General features: G+C 41.4%; 1 protein-coding gene across 5 annotated transcripts in view; it reads right to left on the minus strand.

The window, feature by feature from the left end:
- Positions 1 to 18,699: 18,699 nt before the first annotated feature.
- MSL3 (MSL complex subunit 3) overlaps positions 18,700 to 27,664 on the minus strand; it is a 37,350-nt gene continuing 28,385 nt past the window's right edge. For 4 of the 5 annotated variants that reach the window (XM_034757030.1, XM_034757037.1, XM_034757025.1 and 1 more), the window contains one exon: positions 18,700 to 21,280. In XM_034757030.1, coding sequence (XP_034612921.1) covers positions 21,181 to 21,280 — 100 coding nt within the window. In that variant the 3' untranslated portion in view covers positions 18,700 to 21,180. The remainder of the gene's footprint in view (positions 21,281 to 27,664) is intronic. The other variant, XM_034757050.1, reaches the window with a different exon arrangement.

A 27,664-nucleotide genomic window follows, 5' to 3' on the forward strand; every position in this document is an offset into this window, starting at 1 on the left:
TATCTCTCTGTAATAGATCATCTCGCAGTCTCAGATGAGCTGGTGGCATCTACAGATCGTTAGGCTGTTCATCTTTAAATATAATAAGTCATAGAACTAAAATTCCCAGTTAAACACATACAGGATCAAAAAGGGGCATGTGTTTAGATTAAAAGTGAGGTACCCAATAAGGCTATTTTCCCTACATGAGTCTAATGGTTATGATCTTAATGTGCAACTATATTCAGCACAATTGCAGTAGCATTAAAGGAGACACTAATGCCTTAAGAGCTGAGTCCTCTCTCATGAAAATGTACATAGAGGCTGGATCTTTAATCGCTCTCTGACCTTATGACAAAACACATTGTACAAGGTTAGTTTATGCAGCAATACAATTGTATTTACATTTGTTTTAGTCACCTCTATGATGCCCTCAATATAGTATCCAAGTGAAGTTTATTGTTTGAATTGTTACTGTGCTATTACCATCCAGTCAAATCTTGACACATGCAATACCATCCGAACATCAAAACTCCCAAACATACTAACACACTTTACAGCTCCGAAACAAACACACTGTCACTTCTGAAGTAGAACTGTTTCCAAACATGTGCATTTTTTTTTAATCACACTAAGACACATTTCCTTATGGCTGAGAACCTGAAGTACCAAAATATTGGACACCACCTCGTATACATATTTTCAGCCCAACTAAAACGAGGAAGTATTTGAAAGAAACCTGATCATGTGAGATTTCCAGACCAAAGAGACATATACATTTGGATAAGTAGCCAAATCTTTGGATGCTGAAACAGACAGAACCTCCAAGCCTTCTGAGGTTCGCCCCTCACTCCCAAAAGCCAGCAAGAATGCGACATAGGAAGGTATAAAACTGGTCTTCACTGCAAAGTTAACAAGTTATAATTCAAGTGTTGCCACTAAGTCAACTCCCATCCACACACAAAATCCCTTAACTCAAGTGCACTAGTGCTTTTAGCTAAAGTTGACTAGCCCGTCAGGGGGCATAGGCTAAAACTTTAATGAGCACAACTTGTTGCTCGTTAGCTGCTAAACTAGCTGCTAACACGACCATTCTGTAGTGTGGATGTAGGCTAGCACCATTAAAGTGCTGGTAGTACTTTCATCCCTTCCCACAACTTCCTCCACCCCTGCCCAATAGAAGTTCTTCCACAATACACAGCAAGAGAATTCGTAGAGTAGCTCAGTTTCTGCAGAATATGCCTCCAGAAGTCTTAGCAATGCACAAACGACTGAAAACAGAGCCAGAGTGGACACACCAACAAGTGTTGTTTCACAGTGTGGCTGTGGCTGCTCTGTGCTCTCACTCATGCTAGGCTAATTCAAGAAGAGTAACCTGAGTGTAGATAACTAGAGTTAAGTCTACAGTAAAGACATATCCATATACTCGATCTTTCAAGGAGAGAGAAAAACAAATATATGGCATCTTGATGACTTTAAGGAAGATGAAGAGTCAATGTGCTATCAGTATAGCAAAAGAAGAAGAAAGGCCAATAACCACCATAGAATAGAAAACAATGGTGATTAACAAATCTTATTGTGTTTGTTATGAAAGCAAACAGACGAAGCAGGGTGTCTTGACAGGACATCTGTGACTGTGTTTAGTCCAAGAGAATGATGCTAACAGTGCTGTTGTGTAACTTTCATCTTGCTGGGGCTAAAAGGATGAAGATGAGATAGGACAGACTACATTGGCTTGTATTTTTTATGGCACGCTATTGGTGTTTCATTTCTGATCATAGATTCTTGTTAGTAGTTTTTGTGAGATAATTCAAAAGTGGAAGAATTTTTCTGAAATGGAAGGGGGCTTGTACTTGGGAAATCGTGACTGTAAGGCCTTGCCTACACTACATAGTTTTGTCGACAAAAGTCAGGTTTCATCGACAAAACAGTGGAAGTGTACATACAACAATGCTCCTCCTGCCATTTTAACACTCCTGCTCAGCCGACATAATAAAACTACCTTGATGAACAGCATAGAGCTTTTTGCAACGAAGTTAGAGCAACGCAGTGTCAGCATAAACAGTGTGATTGCTTTATGTCGTCCTAAGTGGCCTCCAGAATGTGCCCCACAATGCCCATTTTGACCGCTCTGGTCAGCAGTTTCTACTCCGCTGTCCTGCAGCCAGGTACACAGATATGAGCCCTTCCCACTTTAAAGCCCCAGAATTTTTGAAATTCCACTTCCCGTTTGCTTGGCATGGACAGTTCACATCGTATCTTCCCAGGTGACCATGCCGGCTTTCCACAGCAAACATGTTCCACCTGGAGTACACTGGAGTTGATAGATCTCTGGGGAGAGGAGGCAGATTGCATGTGTCATCAATCAGAAGGAGCACAAAAGAGATACACAGCAGTGCTGTGCTAAGATCAAGGAGCCGAGGCAGGCAGCCATACCAGAAGGCAAGGGAGGCCAACTGTCACTCTGGTGCGGTGCTGAAAACATACTGCTTGCCATCCTTGGTGGCGACTCCACCTCCACTGTCAAGAGCCCCATGAGTCAACCCAGAGGATGAAATGGTGGACACAGAGGTAGAGTTGGAGGAGGATATGGGACAGGCGAGAGGCTCATCCAGTGGCGCGGTGAGCCAGGGCCTCTTTTGGACCCCAGAGTGGTTTAGCAAGTCCCAGCATTGTGGCTATAGTGTGCCTAAAGCAGAAGCAGGGGGCTCTGATAAGTACTTTTTTTGCTTTGATCCTGAACTGCTATGTGAGGTAGAGGTGTCCTTTATTTGGTTACATGGTGCACATGGGAAAAGGGACTGAAACATTAGGTAATGTTTGCATTGGTTTCTCATTCCCCTGTGCAGCTATGCAGTGAAGGCCTAGGAAACTTTCCTGGAGATACTCTGCAATTCTTTGCTGAAGGTTCCCTGGCAAAGCTACTTTGTTTCTTCCCCCAATGTAGGAAACTTTGCTGCGTCAATTGGCAATTACTTCTGCATGTCTCAAACAAGCACACAGGCCAGCAGCATATGCACCCAGTCTGAAACCACACACATGCAGGAGATGCACCCTTGCATCCTCGGTTACCCTCAGTAGTGCGATATCAGCTTAGATCACCCCCTCCTGTAGAAAACCATGCCAGGATTCAGAATAGTGCCCCTAAGCGCTTGTACTGATGCTCTTCTGAAGTCACCCAGACCCTTTGTCCCATCTTGCACCTCTCTCCCACAACCCTCGGGCCAAACTCACCATGTTTAGTGCTCCGGATGTGCTCCATGCTTGCCAAGGGAAAGTGAGAAAGAGGTGTATGTAACTTATGATTCAAGACTGTGAATGCACACACAATACTGACTTTGTCTATTATTTTTTTTGCCTCTCTAGATGAGCCCTTGAGGACCAGCTCCTACACACCAGCGGAGCACCTCTGGCAGAGAAGGAGGCGAATGAGGAGGAGCAAGGAGGACATGTTTTGAGAAGTGCAGCAACCGTCTAATCATCACTTCAGCGTGGAGAGAGACAATAAATGAAAAACTAGAAATGGATAGCCAGGGGAGGAGACAGGGGCAGGAGTGAATAATAGAGGGTCAGAAGCGGATGATAAAGCTCATGAAAGACCAATCAGAGATGCTCTGGTCGGAACACATCCGTGCTCAACTCCTCCTGCATTCCATGCCCTCGCTAAACTCCCCACAGACATTCCCCGAACGTTCCCAGCCCATCACAGTACCCCAGAGACATTTTCCATAACGACAGTTGATCTCACAGCTGTGTGTAAATCCCTCATTTCAGAGAGTGCTGCTCAAAGTCATAGCCCTTGTAAGAAATGTTACTCTGTGTATTGCTGTTTAATAAAAATTTAGTCTTACAAAGATGATGATTCTTTATTTGTGACCTATATACAGTGGTTGCAGCAAAAATTCACACACAATGGCAATCAGCACATTTGCATACTACAATTAACATTCAGGCAGGAATCATTACAAGTGTCATTCAAAGTGGCAACACACTTGCCTGAATGCATTACAGAAAGACATTACAGTGGCTCATTGTCAACATGCTGTTTCAAAGCCTCCCTGATTCAAATAGCGCCCTAATAGCCCTGGTATCTGCCTTCTCAAAATCAGCTGCCAGGCGAGCCACCTCAGTGCTCCACCCCTGGGGAAACTTTTCCTGCTTGGCTTCACAAATGTTATGCAGAGCACAGCGGGCTGCTACAACCATGGGAATCCTTTCCTCATTGAGGTCTAACCTGTCAAAAAGGCAGCACCACCAATCCTTTAATCTGTCAAATGCATATTCTATGGTCATTCTGCACCTGCTGAGCCTGTGGTTGAAGTGCTCCTTGCTGCTGTCAAGGTTTCTGGTACAAGGCTTCATGAGCCATGGGAGTAAGCGGTAGGCTGGGTCTCCCAGGATCACTACGGGCATTTACACATCCCCTATTGGAATTTTCTGGTCTGGAAAGAAAGTCCCTGCAGGCTGCTTTCTATACAGGCCAGTGTTCCTAAAGATGTGTGCCTCATGCACCTTCCCTGACACCCCGCATTGATGTCAGTGAAATGATCCCAGTGATCCACCAGCTCCTGCAATACCATAGAGAAATAGTTAGGGAATCCCATTGCCTGCACTTTGCCCAGAGTCACAGTCCTTCATAGCAGGAAGCGATTAATGGCCCTGCACACTTACATCACTGCAACCCCCACAATGGACTTCCCAACTCCAAACTGATTCACAATTGACCGGTAGCAGTCTGGAGTTGCGAGCATTCACACAGCAATGACCACTTGCTTTTCCACTGTGAGGGTAGCTCTCATGTTGGTGTCCTTGCACCGCAGGACAGGGGTGAGTTCCACACACAGTTCAAGGAAGGTGGCTTCGTGCATATGAAAGTTCTGTAGCTATTGCTCATCATCCTATACCTGCATCACAATCCAGTCCCATCACTCAGTGCTTGTTTTCTGAGCCCAATAGCAATGGTCCACCATGTGCAGCTGCGAATGCCAACATCAATCTTGAATTGTTTCTTTCCATGGTGCACAGCAGGGCAGGCACCATGGATTCCTGTTCAGATTCCCAGCTCATGAAATACTGCAGGATCATCCACATTGTATTCATAACGCTTATCGCAAGGCTGGTGAGCAGTGCAGGATCCATGCTTTCAGACAGAGATGGCGTGCGCAATCAGGAGCAGTTAAAAAATGTAGTTGGAAGCCCTTGGAATTATAGGACGGAGAAAACTGCATCCTGGGGTTGTGATCCCACCCCTATGATACACTGCAATCCATTCCCAGAACTCCTAGCAGGAGAAGGTGGCAATTTGCACAGTGGGATAGCTACCCACAGTGCACTGGTCTCTCTATCAGTGCTAGAGCACCAACTGTGGATGCGCTCTGCGACACAAGGAGCAGGAGCAGCGCCAGGGTTTTTGGCGCCCTAGGCGGGGGTCCTTCCGCGCTCCCGGTCATCAGCAGCAATTCTGCAGCGGAGGGGTCTTTGGGGCACTTCGGTGGTGGGTCTTCCTGGTCTTTGGGGCACTTCGGTGGCGGGTCCCGGAGTGAGTGAAGGACCCGCCGCAGAATTGCCGCTTAAGACCCGGAGCGCGGAAGGACCCCCTGCCACCGAATTGCCGCCCCCCCCCCCAACTCCTGGTGCCCTAGGCGACCGCCTAGATCGCCTAAATGGAAGTGCCGGCCCTGACAAGGAGTGTTGTGTAGACATGCATAAGCAATGTAATTACAGCAGTTTATGATCGTCAACATAACTTACATCAACTTAACTCTGTAGTGTAGACATGGCCTATGTCTAAATTATACATAGTTTTTGGTTACAAGTGGTTTAATGCAGCAATGTAATTAGAAACTAAAACACCAATGCCGTCTATGTGAAAAATCGAAGGCCCACTTTCACAATCTGGATCAAGAGTTATGGCAAGATGGGAGGGCTTGGAATGGAAGGATGTGGTTGTCTGAAGATTAAGCCACAATTTATAATTTAAAAAAATATAACATTGTAGTTCTTTTGAAGAATACAGATCATATTAACTAAAATATATTAAGCATTCATCTGGTCATCATCCCATTTTAACTGCTATTTTAGATGAAAATCCAATAAGTTAGCAAAATGATTTACAAAATGTGAAGTACATTTCACAGTGCTGATAAAGTAATTGGACACTTATAGTTTCCTTATTCACACAATAAACTTTTAAGTCAGCCATTTAAAACGTGTCTTAAATGTGAAAAGCCTGTCATTTCAGCTTAAAGAAATCTGATTTTTCACAGCAAGTGTATGAATTAAGCTTCTTTGTTGTATTGTAAGACTCCTATAGGTTAGGAAACCATGTTGCCCTGCCAAACCCAGACACTTAATTAAATTTAAAGCAGACTTAGATTTGATACGATCAGTACAGAGAAGCGAAATATGAAAAATGAAACTGCAATAAAAATGGCTCAAGGCTGAATTATTTATCAAACTGGTGATCTTGAAGTCCATTAACAGCTGCAGGCCTTAAAAGCACGTGAAATTACTCAAACTGACAGTCCCAGCAGCAATCTTTTATAACTAGAGATGAAACTGCAATTCAAGCAAGAAACCAGAAGTTGCGTTAAAAGACCCTTATTGACTGCAGTTAGTCAGCATCAAAGCTTTTCTATAACATTAACAAGATATCTTAAACATAGTTCACTCAACCCTAAATATTAAAAAACAAAAAACAAACAAACAAAAAACCCACCACCAAACAAACCAGCTTTGTTCTGAGAGGTTTGTGAAAACAATATACATGGTCCTGTTGCACATACTTTTAAGAAATATATAGATGGGGTGCAAACTGTTAATATATTTTGTGGCAGGCGAAAAATACAGTGATTACTTTGGATTCCTCTTTTAAACAGGCTGTAAAACAATACACACCACATAGAACCAGTGGTGTAGCGAGGAATGGAACCTTGGGTGGGCCCTAACATATGGTGGATGGTAAATGACAGACTCGCACTAACCCTGCTCAAACTAGCACACTAAAAATAGTGGTGTGGATGCGGCAGCACAGACTAGCCACCTGATCCAAGCCCACCCAACTCCCTGGGTCTAAGGTAGGGAAGAAGCAAGAGAAACTTATCTGACTGGAGGAGATACCTGCCCCTGGTGCATACAGCTATGGCCTTTGGGAGTGCAAAATAAGGCGTGGGCCCCATGAGGCGGAGGAGCTGCCCCAACACCCGCACAGGGAGGGGGGGGGTCTGTGTTGGCTCTCTATGAGGGTGGTTCTGTAGCTCTCTGGCTCCGGTGTGCTGGATGTGGGGCTTCACTTGCCAAACGAGGCACATGCACAAGGTGGCTCAAAATGACACGGCAGAGCTGCTGAAGCATAGCTTTCTGATGTGCCAAAAAGTGTCAATGCATCCTGGATTTCAGGTGCCTGAGTAATGCTCAGGAGTACCTGGCAGTACTACAGCAGCAGCATATTCACGTGGCTACAACGTAGCCGGGGTGGCATGTAGAATTGACTATCAGTTTGAACAATCCCTTGAAAGTTTTCTTCCTTCAGCAAGAGTCAGTATGGGAGGATTTAGGCTTCTTAAATCCCTCAAAATTGCATCTTCCAACCTCATTTGAGGTTGGCTCGTACTCTACTTCCGTTAATTTCAGCTCTATAAGCCTTCTGTCAAAGCGTACCTTCTTCTGCACATTGGACATGACCCCATCCTCGCAGTCATCTTATTCTCAGCTGATGCAAGACTGCAACTTGCTGGAAGTGTCTAAGAAGCTCTTCATTTGTGAGGAAATCAAACCAATGGATGTTAAAAAATACACTGTAACTTTGGACAGTGAAAACTGTTTAGTTTTTTCTCCTCAGCTATTTTTAACAGCTACGTTTCTGCTCCATGTAACAGAGCTGTCATTACTACCATGTTGAATACTTATATCTTAGTTGTCACACAGATATCCCACCATCTAAACAGAGGCCTTTGAAGATGCTGAAATGCCACTGATGCAAGACCAATCTGACATGATTACTTCCGTTGCAGAACCTCCTGCTGTCAACTGACTACCCAGATAGATACACCTATTCACCCATTCAATGTCATTACCATCCATATGCAGTGCTGGCAGGTCATTGATTTCTGTTTTATGGAAGACGGGTTTTATCACCACTGATTTTAAGACCCATAGATTCTGCAATTTTTCACTGCTCTTTCAGCATTAGCTGTAGTTGGTCAGTAGCCTCTCAGAATCGGGTAATATCATCCACATACTTGAGATCCTCTATGACAAATCTCAAAATTTCATACCTCCTACTTTGGCCTCAATCAGCCTTGTCATCAGATAGTCTATTAGAATATTAAATAAGGTAGGTGAGAGAAACATCCCTGGCACACTCCTGCTTATACTGAAAACCAGCCTAATTCATCCATTGGCCTGCCTACAACTAAATGCACTGTGGTACCTTTCCTGCACTAGGCACACTAAGTGCTCAGACACCCCATACTGGTGTAGAAGTATCCATGGTACTGTTTGACGCACTGAGTAAAAAGTAGCTGCAAAGTCTATAAACAAAGTCTATTAACTCCCTTTTGTTACTATACTTGTGTTTCAGTAACATTCCACACAGCATAAGATCAACTTGTGCAGAAACCACACTGGTTGTCTCTAATTTTTGGATTGAGACAATATTTCAGTTGGCTCAATGGTATGATCATAAACACCTTCCCTGGGATTGTCATCAAAAAAGGGAAGACGCAGCCCCCACTTTCCCAATCTTCTAAAATGTGACCAGTTTCTCAAACTTTTAAGACAACTCTATGAAGCCATTGAACTAAGTCCAGATCTACACTCTTAAGCAGTTCAGATGAAATACTGTCAAGACCGGGTGGGTTATCATTTCAGAAAATGTTTTAGAGGAAGTGATGCTGTGGACAGTGACACTAAACGGCTTTCTGCAGGGTTCATTTTGGATGAAGCTGTAGTTTACATTCTGGTGGGTATCCATTCATTACTTTACAAAAATGCTTACACCAATGCCTAAGTTGTGCATCAATATCCTGGCAGTGTTCTCCATTTTTGTCCTTAACTGGCAGAAGCCATGAGAACGGATGTCCAATTAAGGCCTTCAAAGTCTCATTTCTGGTCATGTCTTTCAGAGGTTTCCTCAATGCACTGTGCCATATTATTTCACCATTGATTATGATCATTTTAACAAGCCTTCTTGACTCTTTTTCAAGAAGCTTCTTTTCCTCTACTACCCATTTCCTCCTCCCCTCACTGACTTGCCTCTGATCTTCCCATCAGCACTGCACCTTTTTTTTCTCCCCCATAATTTGAAGTTATCATCTGTAATCCAGCATTGGTTTTTTACTCTCTTTAGTCCCAGTTGTTCTCCAGGAATCTCTATGATAGAATCCCAAAATAAAGTCCACTCTTTCTCTATGGTAGCCAGCTGGCCATCCACTTTGTTGAAAATCACTCCTGCTTAACGATTAGCAATAGCTTTAGGACTATACCTAGCAGTACTACACCCTGCTCTGATTTAGGTAGTCGTGAGTGCTCACAGCCAACCCAGGCCCACCCATGGCTATGCTCCTGCATAGAACAAAGAGAACAATTACAACCGCACACGCCAATGTAACATTTTCCATCTAACATTTTTCTTTAATTTTTACAGGCTATTGATTAAAGAGTATTCTACCATTATATTGTGGGTTGTGCATTCAATCATAAACAAAACTACATATAAGTTTATTGGCAGATATTTTCAAAAATGGGAAGGGGAGCTAGCTAAATTTGGCATCTAACTCTGCATTTAGAAACCTTAAATAAAGAGCCTGATTTTCAGAAGTTTTGCGTACCCAGCAAACTGCTCCTTCCCCAGGGATCCTGACTGTACAAGTCACTTCCCCACCCCAGGTGCAGCATGGCTCATTTGCATGCCACATTCACCAATAGTCTTAAACAGAAAACAGCTCAATCATTTTGAAAACTTACAGGGACTTCTAAAGTGATGTAGCTTTCTTCTAATCCTAATGATTTGAAAGCCATGGGGAAAACATGTAAAAAATGGCCATAACATACAAACAGGAAGTGGAAAAGAAAATATTGTGCTAATGAGAGACAGACTAAAATCTCCCCAAAACAGTGCTTTGCATAAAAATAAAGAGAGATCATGTTTTAATAGTTTGGGTTGAAGGTGTTTAAGGAGAACCTTTTGAATTTGTGTCCATGCCACATTACGTAAAAGCACCCCAACCCACATAATGCAACTGCTGTGTCAGCTAGAGCAGCAGTGTGTGCACTCACCTTTTTCCGCCTCCAAAAACAGAAGTGTGTGTTGCAGGAACAATTTTTATTTCGTATTATTACACCTTCTATTTCTTTAAAGAAAAATACTGCAAGCTCCCTTGTCTCATCCATCCATATGCTCCCACCCCTGCACTGAAAGGGATCGCTTTTAGGGTGTAACTCATTCTGTGCCAATTCAGTTCTTGGCCTCCATGCTTGTCAAGTAGGGTTGGGGGGTGCTTTTTCTTTTTTGTCTTAATGCCTTGCCACACTTTTGTACATGCACTTCAGTTCTTTCACTGCTTGCCTCCCATTTCATTTGGAAAAGTATCTAAATATCTATTGTATCCATGTCTCCCAACACACACCCACATCATAGTGACCAAGCACTTCAGAATCTTTAGAAATACCCCTGTGGGGTAGGGAAGTGTAGTTATCTGCATTTTACAGATGGACTGAGGCCCAGAAAGATTAAGTGACTTGCCCAAGGTCACAAATAATGGTCAGTGGTTTCCCCGTCAGCTGGTTTCTTGTAAAGTAATATTTCATGGATCACAATAATCTCAAAAGCTTTGGATGGCTTTGTTTAGCAGCCTGGTCTACTCTTTGTGCACAATCTATTGTACATTCCTAAGCCCCTAACATCTGCCACATACATCAATGTGGAGGATTTCTTCTTCTCATATTTATCTGTAATATCACTTGTTTTCAGAAAATTTGGAAGCACAGCAACCTTCTCCTCCAGTTTTGTGCAAAGTCCTTTTCCACAATGAGGGATTCAGGTTGTTCCATCTTTTTGCCGGACTTGCATCAAGTTGGATGAAGTTTTCAATGGGAAGGTTTGAGGTACAGGGTGGACTCCTTGGTCACTTCCAGGGAGAGACAGAGGAACGCCAAGACACAAATTGAAAACCTGCCCTGACCATATGAAAATGGACATTTCAACACAATTCTGTTTTGTGAAAATATTGAAAAGATTTGTCTTTTACTCCAATGTAGCATGGAAACAAATTACAAAAGTTGTTGCTTACTTTAATTGTTGTCCTCCAGCAAGCTCTATTTCTGAGCAAAAGAGCGTGACACACAAGATTGCTGTTAAAGCCTGAGCTGAATTGCCTGGCCTATTACATGACATGAGGCAGAGTTATAGAAAACTTATTCTTGTCAGTTGGCAAAAGCAGTACTCTATTGACTCCAGCGGCTACTAACATTAGTGTTACCTTAGCTTACAAAATTGCCTTGCATTTCTCAAAAATCTCTGTGTTTCTCATTTCTCTAAATTGGATTAACACATTCCGCAGTTTGTCTCTAACAAGCACTTTCTTTGAAAGCACTTGTTATATGGTAGCATCTGTGAATCTGATTTTTACTTCTGTTATTATTCCAGATCACTTAAGAAATGTAACAATACTAGTTCCAATCTGCTGCTCCTGCTGAGTCCCACTTTACTATTTTACCATTTATAATTGTTCTCTATTGATTGTTGTTCAGCCAATTTTGTATTAACACCAAAATTATTATGTTTATTCAAACAATATCATTTCAACTTAATTAGACTCCCATGTGGTAACCCATTGAACCTTTACAGAAATCTAGCTAGGTTATATCCTTTATCTATTGAAATTATAATTGAATCAAAGAAAGCAATTAAGTTTGGCACATACTGTTTATGAACTCATGTTGCCTACAACTCATCAACTTACGTGCCTCCAAGTACCTATACCATGACTACCTTACTACTTATTTAAGCATTTTAAATTAAATTAAATTAAATTAAATTAATGGAGATGTCCTATCTCCTAGAACTGGAAGGGACCTTGAAAGATCATTGAGTCCAGCCCCCTGCCTTCACTAGCAGGACCAAGTACTGGTTTTGCCCCAGATCCCTAAGTGGCCCCCTCATGGATTGAACTCACAACCCTGGGTTTAGCAGGCCAATGCTCAAACCACTGAGCTATCCCTCCCCCCTATACATTGTAATGAGAGTCTCATTGGTTGGAAATATTTTTGAGCTCCTAAATTAGTCTTCTAAATAAATGTTTTAATTAAAAACAATGACACAGAACTCAGGTACAGCATGACATGTGTTAATTATTGAGTCACTATAATGACAACTGCATGCTTTTACATATTTAAACAGATATGCACACAGATCAATTTTACTAACAGGAGAAATCTTGTACTTCATTTCTCATCTTATCTGTTTCCAAATTAGGAAGGAGAGAGAAATGTCAACACCTGCGTGTTCATGTTATATTATAAAAGCTTGAAACAGAAGTAGTAACTTATCAACAGCTCTTAAGAGTAAGTAATAAAAAATAAATTCACTTCACCTCAAAGCTTCTGGCCACACATCCGCCCTCAGTTATTCTAAACATAAAAAGTATTCCTATCATAGCATTGAAAGACATCAAGATATCAACATTAAGCTATACACCATAGGTTGACCAGATATATCTTTTTTCCATTTGAATATTATTATACCAAAATAGAACTTTGGTCTCTGTCGAGGTGCAGGGATGCTGTATAATTATTAATGCATGACTGCACAAATCAATTAGACAATATCTTACAATACAACTAGTTGATTGGTGTCCCGTTTGCATCACCATTATGCTGTTATTTCTTAGTAACCACACAGTATGTCAAGTGTCAGGGGGGTAGCCGTGTTAGTCTGGATCTGTAAAAGCAGCAGAGTCCTGTGGCACCTTCTAGACTTACAGACGTATTGGAGCATGAGCTTTCGTGGGTGAATACCCACTTCGTCGGTATTCACAAAAGCTCATGCTCCAATACGTCTGTTAGTCTATAAGGTGCCACAGGACTCTTTGCTGCTCACACAGTATGTAAATCTCTGTACTGTAACTGGATAACCATAACAGCCAGAATACTTGGATTTGCACATTTTGCAAGTCTTTCTATTCTGATTGGCTACTGCATTTTCTCTTGTCCAAATTACTCCTGTACTCATAACTGTCAAGCTACTTGCCAGCAACAAAAACACTGCCAGCTGTAGTGCTTCAGTACAGACTCTCCCTACAGCGCAGGGAGAGGTTCTCCCATCACTGTCATTAAAGTACTTCCCTAGCAGGTGGTAGCTAGGCTGACAGAATTCTTCTGTCGACGTACACCAGGGGTTAGATCAGCTTAACTATGTCAGTCAGCGGTGTGGATATAGCACAGCCCTCAGCGACACAGCTAAGCCAACCTATGTTTTTAATGTGGGCTTGGCCTAATCAACTTCATATTATCATAGAAGATCAGGGTTAGAAGAGACCTCAGGAGGTCATCTAGTCCAATCCCCTGCTCAAAGCAGGACCAACACCAACTAAATCAGCCCATCCAGGGCTTTGTCAAACCGGTCCTTAAAAATCTCTATGGATGGAGATTCCACCACCTCCCTAAGTAATGCATTCCAGTGCTTCACCACCCTCCTAGTGAAATAGTGTTTCCTAATATCCAACCTAGACCTCCCCCACTGCAACTTGAGACCATTGCTTCTTGTTCTGTCATCTGCCACCACTGAGAACAGCCTAGATCCATCTTCTTTGGAACCCCCTTCAGGTAGTTGAAGGCTGCTATAAAAAAACCCTCACTCTTCTCTTCTGCAGACTAAATAACCCCAGTTCCCTCAGCCTCTTCTCGTAAGTCATGTGCTCCAGCCCCCTGATCATTTTTGTTGCCCTCTGCTGGACTCTCTCCAATTTGTCCACATCCTTTCTGTACTGGATGGCCCAAAACTGGATGCAATACTCCAGATGTGGCCTCACCAGGGTCGAACAGAGGGGAATAATCACTTCCCTTGATCTGCAGGTAAGGCTCCTACTAATGCAGCCCAATATGCCATTAGTCTTCTTGTCAACAAGGGCACACTTTTGATTCATATCCAGCTTCTTGTCCACTGTAATCCCCAGGTCCTTTTCTGCAGAACTGCCGCTTAGACAGTCTGTCCCCAACCTGTAGCGATGCATGAGATTCTTCCGTCCTAAATGCAGGACTCTGCACTTATCCTTGTTGAACCTCATCAGATTTCTTTTGGCTCAATCCTCCAATTTGTCTAAGTCACTCTGGACCCTATCCCTACCATCCAGCGTATCTACCTCTCCCCCCAGCTTAGAGTCATCTGCAAATTTGCTGAGGATGCAATCCATCCCAACATCCAGATCATTAATAAAGATGTTGACCAAAACCGGCCCCAGGAGCGACCCTTGGGGTAATCCACTTGATACCAGCTGCCAACTAGACATTGAGCAGTTGATCACTACACACTTACATTCTTCAACTAAAGCAGAAAAAAAAAACACTCCCTGCTATGTGACTTGAAAAAAAACCCTATCCTAAAATTCATGAAAATGGGGTTCTCACACTGATGAGAGGGAAATTGTTTTATAACCTTGACCAGATTTCCAGCCTCTCTCTCATGCTTTCCATTCTAGAAATTATCAAGGCTTGTGGCGTTGCAATACATATGGAGAATCTGAGCTGCCTCCCACTTCTGCCATAAAACAAGGACAAGGAAATAAGAGAGGTCCAAAAGTTGTTTTGGTTTTCAGATCTTTTTACGCAGTGGTTCTCAAACAGTGGGTCACAACCCCATTTTAATGGGGTCGCCAGGGCCAGCACTAGACTTGCTGAGACCTGGGGCTGAAGCTGAAGCCTGAGCTTCACCCCCACCTGGGGCTCGGGCTCCAGCCCCCTTTCCCCCAACCCGGGCTCATGTGGTAATTTTGTCACAAGGGGGTTGCGATGCCAGGAAGTTTGAGAATCCCGATGTTAAACTATTATTGTTTAAAAAACTAGGTTAAACCATTTCCTTTTCAGCACTTGAACAGCCCCTTTGGAAACAAGCTTCCTCCATTTACAGTTTGAATCCTTCATCTCCATTTTCACAGCAATAAAAACATCCATCAGTTTGAGGGGACTTGGAATTCACTTTCCTTTACTGAACCTCAAACTGATTATTACCTATGAAAGAGGAAGCACTCTTTAATTATTGACACAAGCACACATTGCACACAGATTGCACACTATTTGGTGTTCAATTTAATCCTCTACTGAGGAGCCCAAATCTCAGGTGGAAACTCTAATCTCCCTTTGCACTTTGGTTAGAATAACAGCAGTTTTCCCATCCCAGAAAAATATCTTGTTCTAATGGGTGATTCTTACATTTTGTCAGAAGCAGCAGGGATGCCTCCAGCATCTCCACATGGAAATCATCTTTTACGTGTGGGGTTTGCAGATGCGGTCACTGCATTTCTGAACAGTGAAGGGCCCCTTCCCCAGCATTTTCACAGGCATAGTTAGTGAAGTCTTCATCAATCTTTCTTCCCCCGCACATGTAGATATAATTTACACTTCCTTTTGACTCACTTGTTCAGTTTCCTCATCCTGGCTGCCATCATTTCCTCATCTTCTCCAGCTGACACACAAGCCCTGAATGAAACTGGCCTCTAAGGGAATGTCTATACTGCATCCAGAAGGAAGCCCCCCCAGCCCAGATTTGTGCTAGCACTCTAAAAATAGCTGTGTAAATGGTGCTTCAATGTTGCAGCTCGAGCCAGAGTTTGGGCTCCCAAGCCCACCTCTTCCACAGGCTTCAGAGCCCAAGCCATAATGTCCACATTGCTATTTTTAAGCATGCCAGCTTGAACTCTGCTCGTGCAAGTCAACCTCCCTGGGCTGGGAGGCTTCTCCCAGCTGCAGTGTAGACATACCCTGAGAAAGCTGTACTGGAGTTTTGACATTTGCTCGCACTGACTACTTCTTACTGTTACTTGTAACAGTTTCAAACCCAATTTAAAAACAGCTTTAAACAGTTGGAAAGCATTATTTAGCCAGCAACCAGGGACCATCTTAAAAAAAGGGGGAGTGAAGATCTTTGGTACAAGTGTGAATTTCAGCACAATATGTATGTGGTGATGAGTCCCTTTTCACCTTCATAAAGACTGGAACTACATTTGCCCTTCCCCAAATCACTGCTGTTATTATAGTTAATAATAAAAATGCCCCATTAGTTGTACAGCAGTCTTCAATAGTTTTTGAATCATACGAACCCTTGGCTTTATCTTCTATCCCAGATGATAATAAAATAGTAGTCTTGGTATTTTTCTTTCACTAGCATCTTAACCCTTTCCACTACACACTGATTAGCATTTAATACATTATTTGTTTGAAGTTGGGTGCTGTTGGCCATATGGGGTCCAAGAGTTGGCTTTCATCCCTTTTGTGCTAAAATTAGGGCCACTCTATTATTGATGCATAGGGGCATGTGAGTAAAAAGAGACAGCAGAGTAGCCCCTTTCCCATCCTCCACTGTTTTTGTGTAGAAGGCAATGTGGCTGTGTGAGCTCCCTAAGCACAAGGGGATACCACTGCCACTGTTTAGCAGTGCCACCGAAAGTGGATCTTGATAGGCTGGAGATATATAATCTCCCGCATTGGCAAGAACAATGAAACTGGTTCTGGGGACAGAACCACCATCTACATCTTTCCTAATGGTTTGGAAGGAGCTGCCATACAGCATGCTCCTCAACCCAGCATCTTTGAAGACATTTATACTCCAGTCACCATCATCTGCATCTTACACCTCATTGTCAGGAATTGCAGTTGAATCTGTAGGACTGTTCTTATTCCCCCCGCCCCAGCCCCAAGTTTTCCTTTACAGTCCTTCTAAATATTTATGTACATTTACAATAAATTACCTAGAGATAAGGTGGGCAAGGTAATCTTTAATTTGACCAACTTCCGTTGGTGAAAGAGACAAGCTTTCAAGCTACACAGAGCTGCTTCTTCCTGTGAACAATAAATTACCCAGTTATTTGCATAGACAAAATTGGCAAATAATAATGCTTCTTCCATCTTCTGGGCATTTTTTTGTTTTAGCCTTTGTTCTCTATTTAGAGACACAGTCTTTTTAGTTCTTGTTTAATAATATGGTGATGCAAATGGACATCTGTAATAACAAGTTTGGTGCAAGGCCAGAGGAGGGATTTATGAGTAATGGGGCTCTGTAACTAACAGGATCCAAATACCATTAGCCACAAGCAACTACAGGGCCTCAAGTCAGCCTGAACTGTTGATATACATAGTGTGTGCTTGGTCAGTGATAGAAAGAACAAGTTTGTTCCTGTCTCTTCTGGGTTCAGTAATAAGAGGATTAAGATAATACCACTAGGTAACTTATTTCCCCCTTACTCTTATGATAAGCAAAAGAAATTGAAATATTCAGGAGGGGGTAAGGAGCAATATGAACAACAATATCACCACTATATCAGTGATTCAAGAGTGTCAAGTCATCTTGTTTCCTTCTTTCTAAAGAAGTGTAATTTTGTGCTGATACAGTATTTACCTATACATTTTCCTCTAGATATTAATATTCACTGCAAGCAACTTTAAATCATAAAAATGTATTATTTGCTCCATAAACTACAGCTATATCCTTTTGGCATAGGTAGACCAGTTTATACAGTATAATTTTGTTTAAGCAACTACTTCTTACCTGAAAAACACTCCTATTGAAAGCTGAGTTATGTCTCACATCTGTTTGCATCAGAAAAACTGCAAAGTGTGTTTGTTGAATTTAATGGCATCCTGCAACAATGCAGTGTTGACAACTCACAATTTTATTGCCAATCTTGTGATACTTTCCTAAAGTCCCAGCTCTTGGAGGCCTGTGATTAGCTGAAAATCTCAGCTATTTAAAAAACAAAAAAGGTTCTAACACTCATAGTTACAGAGAAAAGCATGAAAACTTGACCCATGTATGCCTCAGAGACTCCAAAAACCAGAAGGTAAACATCATGATTTGTAAGCCAATTTCACGCCTTTTTGGGGAATAACTCATGATTTCAGAATGATTGGGGTTGGCAATACTGCATATATATTGTGTGTGTCATATCATCCATCTGTCACTGAGTAAAATCCTTATGAAATATCCAATTAGTTGCTGTTTATATCAATTGTACATTTCAAAAATTATTTTTTTTATTAAAAACAGCAGATATCTAATTACTCTGGCATTAAATAACTGTGCACTAGTCACTTACCCACAGTAAAAAGTATAAAATCCATATTAAACTTTGATTAAAAAACAAACAATTAGTAAAACTACCTCCTACTCAGCCACACATGTGAGATCTAAACATAACCAAAGTGTTTCTGTTGGGAGGATTTTCTTTTTAAAAACAAGCAGCCTACAAAACATATCATAAGTAACCAAAATGCTCACTAACCTTCACCTATAGCAGCTTCTTCAGTACCAGTATAATTAAACCATAGGTATAAAAAGATAGCCTGCAAGTCTCTCTGCTCCACTTGAGGAATCTGGTAATGTGGCAAATAGTCCTCATAAATGGACAAGTCATATATTGCTCCAGATGAAGAAATTTTGTAGGAAGATTTGCAGGTTGCCTTTAGTGTTATACTCAAGACAAATCAATGAATACTTCGACCAGGCTCACACATGTTGCAGCAGATTTATAGGATGCAAGAGTCTATTTTTATACCTAATGGTGTAGAGATAGAAAGACGGGGGGAAATTGGTTACTCATGAAAATGAGTTCATACAACTGGTTTGAACCAGGCACAATGCATGCAGGTATTACCTAAACTGCTTCTCAAATCACTGAGCAAACTGAATACAGACATTAATAAATAATTATGGCATGCACAAAATGTCACTGTTACAGTTAAAACATAACCATGCAATAAGGTTTAAATTCTACTCTCAACCTGCCCTCTTATTCTTAGGCATTGATAGGGGAAAAAGATTTGACCTACCATATGCACTGCAACACTCTGCCACAATGGAGAGGATTAAGGATGGAGTTTCAGCGATATTCTAAGTTTAATATCTTGTTAGACATTCATTAATATTCAAATGTTTTTTTTTACCTGCTGTATCAAGTTTATGTCAGGAGTGTCCCATATTAAAGAGGATTGTGAACTACTCAACTTGTACTGTAGATTCAGAAGCTCTACAGTTTTGGAATGGAGACTATAGCCTCGGAAACTTGGTACTACAGGAATACAATTTAAAAAATAGCACCACTAAATGAATCTTTAGAAATAAGGGTCTCCAAATCTCACTTTGGTATGGATCCAAAATGAGTGTAGCTACCCTGACGTTAAGACTCTGTAGAAGCTTTTCCTTTTGCAGAGTCTCATTCACTAAAACCAAGGTCATTTCATCTCTACCTTTTCAGTTCAAGGCTCGAACATGCCATTCCACTCGACAAGTGACATTAACTGGTAAAAAGAACAGGAGTACTTGTGGCACCTTAGAGACTAACAAATTTATTAGAGCATTAACTGGTAATGCAGTGCTGTTGTAGCTGTGTTCATCCCAGGATATTAGAGACACGAGGTGGGGGAGGTAATATCTTTCTCACCCTAACAGAAGTTGGGCCAATTAAAGAAGTTTTCAAGCTTACACCGAGCTCTTTCTTCAGATCTGGGTTACTTCTTACAGAATATATTTGTGATTTACATAGAAAGAGATGGTTTTACTAACTCCAAGACCTGCAAGCTCAAGTGGGTTCTTTTTGGCTCCAGAATCACAGGCAATCGTTCTATAATTGGAGTGCTTCAAGGGAATAAGGACTGACCAGTGATTGGGACACTAGCCCAGGACTTGGGAGACCTAGGTTCAATTTTCTGCTCAGGTTTCTTATGTTTTTGGGCAAGTCACTTTCCTCTCTGTGCTTCAGATTCCCCATCTGCAAATGGGGATAACAGCACTTCTCTACCTCACAGGAGTGTTGTAAGGATAAATACATTAATGATTGCGAGGCACTCACAGTAATGGAAGTACCCAAGATAAACAGTTAATTCTGCCAAGTAGGTATTGTCAGAGGGATGAGGGATAACAGAATCCAGCTCATTCTCACACAGCTGCATGAGTTTTACAGTGCTAAAGAGAGTAAAATTTGCCAGTGTAAATCTAAGAGATGTGCCTCTGCTTTCGGACAGAAATTGAACAATAAAAAGGTGCCATTTTTACAGTCACTACTCCCACTCCCCATTCTCTACATAGTAATATTTAGTGAAAATATACAATGAAAGTCCAAACAAAACCCCATTTTTGAGATCATCCACCCAAATATCACACCTTCAATTACCAACCAGTTTCTTTATTAAGAAAAAAGTTTGCCAAAGTAAATGCTGTCACTTTATTCACTCTATGCTTACTCTGAGAACCTGTTAGAACATCCTGTTCTTTAATGCCTTTAGGAATCATTCACAGACATGGATAAGATGAATCACTGGTGAGGTCTGCACTTGTAACTGTGGCAACCTACTATGGGAAAGACAGATGCCTTTTAAAAAGAAAAAGCAAGCAACATTTTTCATTTAAGCCACAGAAAACTACTTCCTTGAGTCAGAGACCATGACAATAAAATTGCTATGCAATTCTTCCTCTACATGCAGCACTCTTTCCTGCCATGACCGTTTCACAAAATGAAGTGTGCGTTCTGTGTGTGAAACGAAATCCACAGGATGCCAGTGATGCATTCTCCTTACACGAGAGTGAAGCCAGTTTAACTTTTCATGCTGAAAACAGTTCATGTTAAAATGAAAGACAGCATGAGGTATCTGTTTTCATGAAAGCGTCCCACTGCTAATGCACCTGCTTCCCCCCCACACACACTTCTTAATAAGAACTATATGCAGTCCTATGCATTAGAAGTCAGTGCAGGGCTTCTTCTAGAAGTGCAGCTTACATGCAACACTTGGAGAAAATTCAGAATGCAATCTTTGCATGGCTCTAAAACAAGAAGTGGTCCATCTCTGCTAACGAATCCAGTAGTCATAGAAGCGACTCCCTTTTTCCTATCTGAAAAAGGCCATACAAATTCCAGTTCATCTTCATCTCGTAGCTATGTGGCAAAGCAGCAACAACCACGGGCTATGTACAGCAAGATTTATTGTTCACTAAAAGCTTCAGTAGATTGCCCGAGGATTCTTGGTGCTATAGTAAGCCTCACATGCAGCTACATAAGCAGACTCTGGGAAGAAGTCATCATGGTATTCTGCTAGAAACCTGAGAAGAAAGCACACGATAGATTAAAATCAGACAAAGAACAAACAGACTGAGGTTTAAAGATGCAGTAAAATAGGCCGTGCAATTCTCAAAGCGTTTAAGATTAGCAAAGCATATGCTGATGTACATAGTCCTTCATGCACAACTTTCAGAGTTTAAAAGGTGCTAAAGTCTTACACACACAGTGAAGAACATAGCCTTTCCTTTCAAATCTAAAGGAGATGGAAGGAGTTTGCTCAAGCATCACCAGAAAAAAAGCTGGGATAGAGGCTATGTATGGAAAATTTCAGTGCAAAACAAAAGTTTGAGGAAATAAGCATATGAAAACAAGGGGATACTATAGAAATGTTTTCACAACTTTACCTGTAGCAGACACCACCTGTGCCAACTATGTACTTCACCCATATTTATTTTAAATGGAATCTGTAGCTCTACACAGATAGCTTTTATTGGATATCCAATAAAAGCTGTCGGCTTATACCCTTGAAAGTAAGCATAATCCCATTTTCTGTCGTCCTGCGAGCATTCAGTGCCCTCCTTCTTTCATGGATTCTTAATTCACACACACACTGCCTCACCACTCCCACACAGGAATGGATTTAGGGCCAGGAAAGCCAGGCAATCCCTGGGTGCTGGGCTCAGGGTGCTCTTTTTGCTGTTAGCGACAAAAGGGAAAAGAGAATTTTTGAAGTAAAATGTTTCAGGTATTCCATATGTGGATTCATTTTTCACTAATCTTCTACAATATTCTGGACCTTTGTAGAATCTCATGGAAGCTTCCAGACATTCTGAGAACTACATTTTCCTTAAACCTCCTACAGTCATCACCCATCCCCTTATGAGTATATAAGGGTTGGGGATTCGCCAGTCAGTCAGCGAGATATAAAGAATGAACTGAAGTGAAGTGAGAGCCCAACTGCAATATTGTGAACCTTATTTTGTTGTGTAATTGTGAAAGTATACTTGTGTTTTAAGACTGTAAAGAGTGTAAGTAGCGATTAATAAAGAACATATTTAATGAGATGACAGATATCTATCAAACCCCTATCTATGCAACAATATAACAGAAATACTGTTACTTCTTTTGCCATGCTTAACACAATGTTTGATGACTTTCTAAGACTGAGGAACATAGACTTTTGCTCACCCTAACATTGTCTCTTTTCCCTTGTAAAAAATAAAAGATGCCTCCCGACGAAGCCTTGAGGAGCTCAGTATAGGAAATGAAAAGCTCAACTGCAATCCAGTTTGCAGCAAGGGGCAAATTTGATGGGAAAACATCTGAAGTAGAACATAGACCAGGCTTTAGGCAATACCAATTGTCCCAGTGCAGAAGAAATTAAGGAGCGAAGTGTGGAAGTCCTATTACTACGGAATTAACAGATTTACCTGAAGATAAGTAATGAAATGTGAGGAAAGTGATGGAGAATCATCCAGTTTTCCTAGCATTGTAAAGGAGAGTGATGACAAAGAAGAATCTGGTTTACATGAAAAGGAGAGAAGCAATAAAGAATTAGCCCCATATGATGACAAACAGCAGTGAGAAAAACCTGCACACCACAAATCAATATATTAGATTCTGCTTTATGGCCAGTGATCCTAAACTCTGCTGATAATCGAGAATATAACATTTCCAGCAAATGAGTAGAAGCGACACTTCTCTAAGTCGCACTGCAAAAGAGTGCTTGAGAATGGTGAGAAACTGAATTGGTGTTAGCTACTCAATATCAATGGACAAAACGTTCAGGTTTTGTTATAAAATAATTGACAAAAATGACAAGTCACTGCTTGCACTTTCCGGTTACAATCACTGGCATAATTTAGCTGATTCTCTGAAGCAACATGAAAAGTCACCCGACCATTTTACAGCTTACTCCAAATGGATGTTGGTCGAGTCCAGACTCAAGCTGAATAAATGCACAGATGCAGAAAACCAGCGCAACATTAATGCAGAAACCCAGCATTGGAGGAATGTGCCCGAGTGTCTGATCTCAATTATCCTTTTCCTGGCAAAGAATAATTTGGCTTTCCAGGGCTCGCCAGATAAGTTGTTCACGGAGTATAATGGTAATTTCCTCAGTTTGGTAGAGCTCCTGGGGAAATACGATGATGTCATGCGTGAGCACCTACGTAGAGTAGTTTGTAAAGAAGCTATGGACCATTACTGCAGCAAAATTATTCAAAACAAATTGATTGACCTTATGGCAAGGAAGATGTTTGATAACATATTGATGCAGCTCAGCAAAATGAAGTACTACGCCGAAATAATGGACTGCATTCCTGATATTAGACACAATGAAAAGATGTTTACAGTAACATTTGTTGATGATGAGGAAGGCTGTAGCCAAGTAAACGAATGCTTTATCAGTTTCCGGTCTGTGGATGACTACTGGAAAAGACCTAGCAGAACTGTTTATGAATGTTTTGAATGAGAATAAAATAAAGCTTCAGGACTGCTGTGGCCAAGGCTACAACAATGGCATGAACATGAAGGGAAGAAACAGTGGTGTCCAGGCAAAGGTCCTTGTGCTGAATCCAAGAGCTTTCGTGCCTTGTTGCTGCCATTCTCTCAACCTGGTTGTGTCAGATGCAGCGTTGTCATCTTTAGATTCAGTATCTCTCTTCAGAATACTGCAAAGGATAAACATCCTGTTTTCAGCATCAACTATCAGGTGAAAGAACCTCACAGACAATGTTACAAATCTGACCATGAAGCTGATAAGTGGCTGTTGCTGGGAAAGACACATTGACAGCGTAAGACCAATGAGGTACCAAGTGACTGAGGTTTACAATGCCTAGATGGAACTGGTGCAGTCGAGTAAAGCAGAGGCCAGAATTCAACAAGGCACAAAGCTAGCCAAACCAGATCACTGACTTCAAATTTCTGGTCTCAATTGTGGTTTGGATGATATCCTGTTCCAAGTAAACGTTCTAAGCAAGGCATTACAAACTCAGTCAATGGACATGACAACCGCTACTATTTTGGTGAGAAGTTGCCTTGATTTTGTTGTGGCCTACAGAGACAATGGATTTGAAGATGCCATCACTGCTGCCAAAGAAATGGTGGAAAAAACTTAGAGGAGTTCAGCCGGTCTTCAAGAAAACTCATTCATTGAAAGAAGAGACTGTTTGGTTACGAGGGAAAAGATGAGGTAATGGGAAACTCAGAAGAAAAATTCAAGAGGGAGTTTTTTTGCTTGCTCATTGACACTGCTCAAGTGTCCACTGAAGAAAGGTTCAGATAAATGAAGCACCACAAAAAGACCTGGGAGGTTTTGTATGACCTTAGTAAGCTCCAGTAGACTGTAAAACACTCTTGAACAATTGTATGGACCTTCACCAGACGCTGACACATGGGGAATATTCGGATGTCAATGATAAAGACCTCTATGTCAAACTGGACAACATCCGTCACATTTTGCCACACAGGAAGCACTCTCCACTCCAAGTTCTCCAATTCATTCAAGACGCAGAGCTGAAGAAAACTATTCCTAATGTGTGAATAGCTTTGAGGATTCTGCTCATGCTGCCAGTCAGAGTCGCAAGTGGTGAGCGCAGCTTTTCAAAACTCATGCTCATTAAAACATATCTTTGACTGACGATTGCCGACGAGAGACTGACATCGCTTGCTATTTTACCGCTTGAAAATGCCACTGGCAAATCTTTGGGTCTCTCTAATGCTGTGATTCAGTTTGCGAGGGCATAGGCGAGAAAACGACCTTCTGAACTAAAGGACTAGGGTTAACATTCTAAGGCCCACTGTAACATTATTTAATATTGGGGTCCACCCAAAGTTGGTGCACTGTTCAATTTCTTGATGTTAGTACATTTCAGTTATTCTTAAAATTAAAAAGTTTCTATAAGCTTAGAGGAAATTAAATTTTTTTATTTGCTTGTACATTGCATGATAAATACAGATTTACAGATCCTAGAGTGCAAATTTATCATCTTATATGATAGGGATAAATCATGCATGCAAATAGTGCATCAAAGTCATGAAATGGACTACAACTGCAATAACAAATAAGATACTCAAAAGTTTAACGGGGGGAAGGGGGGCACCGAAGACATTCCTTGCCTGGGGTGCCATTTGGTCTAGGGCTGGCCCTGATTCCACACACACTTGAACTGCAGTGTCTACAAAGGAACCACAGCCACATAATTTGGCATTTTTCCAAGATGCCACAAAATGCATCATTTTGTTGCAGCAGAGTGATATTTTGTTGTCTTCTTGTTCTGCTGCGACCTGCCTCTTGTTCTCCAGCTTTCCCCATAAGGGGAAGTTAACTGGCTTAACAGTGCACATTCCCTTCACTCTTCCATGAAGCCATGCAAAAAAGGGGGTTGGAAGCCACATCTAGACCCCAGCTTTGATACAGAAACATGAGGGAAGCCCAAGCAGTGTAGCCTGAAGAGCTGAGCCCAAGAAGCAATGGTGCAGCCACCAATGCTTGGGGAGAAGCCTACTAAAACTGACAAGCTCTCCCTTCTCTGGGACACAGGCACATGAAACCAGGGTTTGGGAATGGAGAAGTTTAGTAAAAAAAACAAAACAAAAACCCTCCTCAAAAATAATCCCTGTAGAAAATAAACAAGTTTTATATCACTTAGTATTTCCAACTATTAGCCATACTTTGCACATTTGTACATGAGTAGGGAAGCAATGGAAATCTGGTCCCATTGTGCTTGGCTGTTGGACAGGAGTTATCGGTTAGAAGCCAGAACTCCAGTCAGTAAATTTAGTATAATAAATATTTGGGTATACACGATCTAAAGATGCAAGTGCTACCAATGATGTTCAGCATATAATGTATAAAAAAACCTGTACATTTCTCCAACCTTATTCCTCACTAAGCTCCCCTTAAATAAGTAATTTATTTTGATTTTGTATATTAAGAAATCTGAAGCAGCAAAGAATACCGAAAAAGAAGATTCTTCACATAAGGCAATCAAAATTTAAACAGAAATACATTAATCACTAAAAGCTCAGAAGCGTATCTTTCATTTTAAATAGAAACAGACTACAGCAACCATGGAAAGGTGTTCTCTACAACACTTGCCTTTACTTAAAACTTTATTCAGAACAGGGTATCAAACATGTTATTTCTCTGGTTTTGCTTAAGAAAGACCACTACCTCAATATTTATACAAAATAAGATAACATAATGTAAGCAATAAAAGACAGACATTTTATCTAGTGAACATCTCTTTGATTCATCATAATTGTTGAATTTCATCTCTGCCATCCTATGAAATTTCATTCATTCTCACGGGTGTTAATTACAGAAAGTCAACGGTGTAGGCTAGCAGAGCTGTATACTGGGCATAAAAGGTCCCAATTTTAAATCTTGTGGATGGGCCAAGACAGGGGGCAGGGGCAGACAATATGTTTCCATGTGATAGAATTGTGCCTTTTGGGCAGATAGAGGGGAGAATGAGTTGCTTAGGAAGCTACATACAGAAAACTACATTAGAAGAACTCTAAAACTACCAAGTTACATAATGCCAGAATTAAGGTATTTGAGCAAGAGGGTTGCAGGGGGTGGAGGGAGGATGTTCCTTTGTGTTTAAAGCAAGGATTCCAGAGGCTCTGTTACAGATTGATGCTGGGCAAAACTATCATAATGCATGTGTATAAGGGCCAAATTGAAGGGCAATCTTCATTCTGGCATTTCCTAACTTATGAATACTTTACTGTGCAAGCTATGTTCTTAACTTAGTTTTCTATATGCAATATAATATGCACAGTCTACTGGTTTCACACTGGTTCCTGCAAAAGCTATCAGGAGTTTTCGCTCAGTACTTAACAGGCTAGCACGAAGTTCTCAAACTGGGGGTTGGGACCCCTCAGGGGGTCACGAGGTTATTACATGGGCAGTCGTGAGCTGTCTGCCTCCACCCCAAATCCCGCTTTGCCTCTAGCATTTATAATGGTGTTAAATATATAAAGAAGTGTTTATAGTTTATAAGGGAGGGTCTCACTCTGAGGATTGCTATGTGAAAGGGGTCACCAATACAAAAGTTTAAGAACCACTGGGCTAGCACAAAGCAGGAAGGGGGAGGGGTAGTTCAGTGGTATGAGCATTGACCTGCTAAACTCAGGGTTGTGAGTTCAATCCTTGAGGGTGCCACTTAGGGATCTGGGGCAAAAATCAGTACTTGGTCCTGCTAGTGAAGGCAGAGGGCTGGACTCGATGACCTTTCAGGGTCCCTTCCAGTTCTATGAGATAGATATATCTCCATATATTATGATTAGGGCGCAGATAGACAGAATTAAAGACTTCTATGAAAATTACCCTCAACTGAGGTTAAGAAATTATATCAAGTGGTTCAGCAGAGTTACAGATGTATTATTACAGCTTTCCGTTCACAGAAATGATGACG

This window comes from Trachemys scripta, chromosome 1 (assembly GCF_013100865.1).
Source record: "Trachemys scripta elegans isolate TJP31775 chromosome 1, CAS_Tse_1.0, whole genome shotgun sequence".
Classification (NCBI taxonomy): domain Eukaryota; kingdom Metazoa; phylum Chordata; order Testudines; family Emydidae; genus Trachemys; species Trachemys scripta.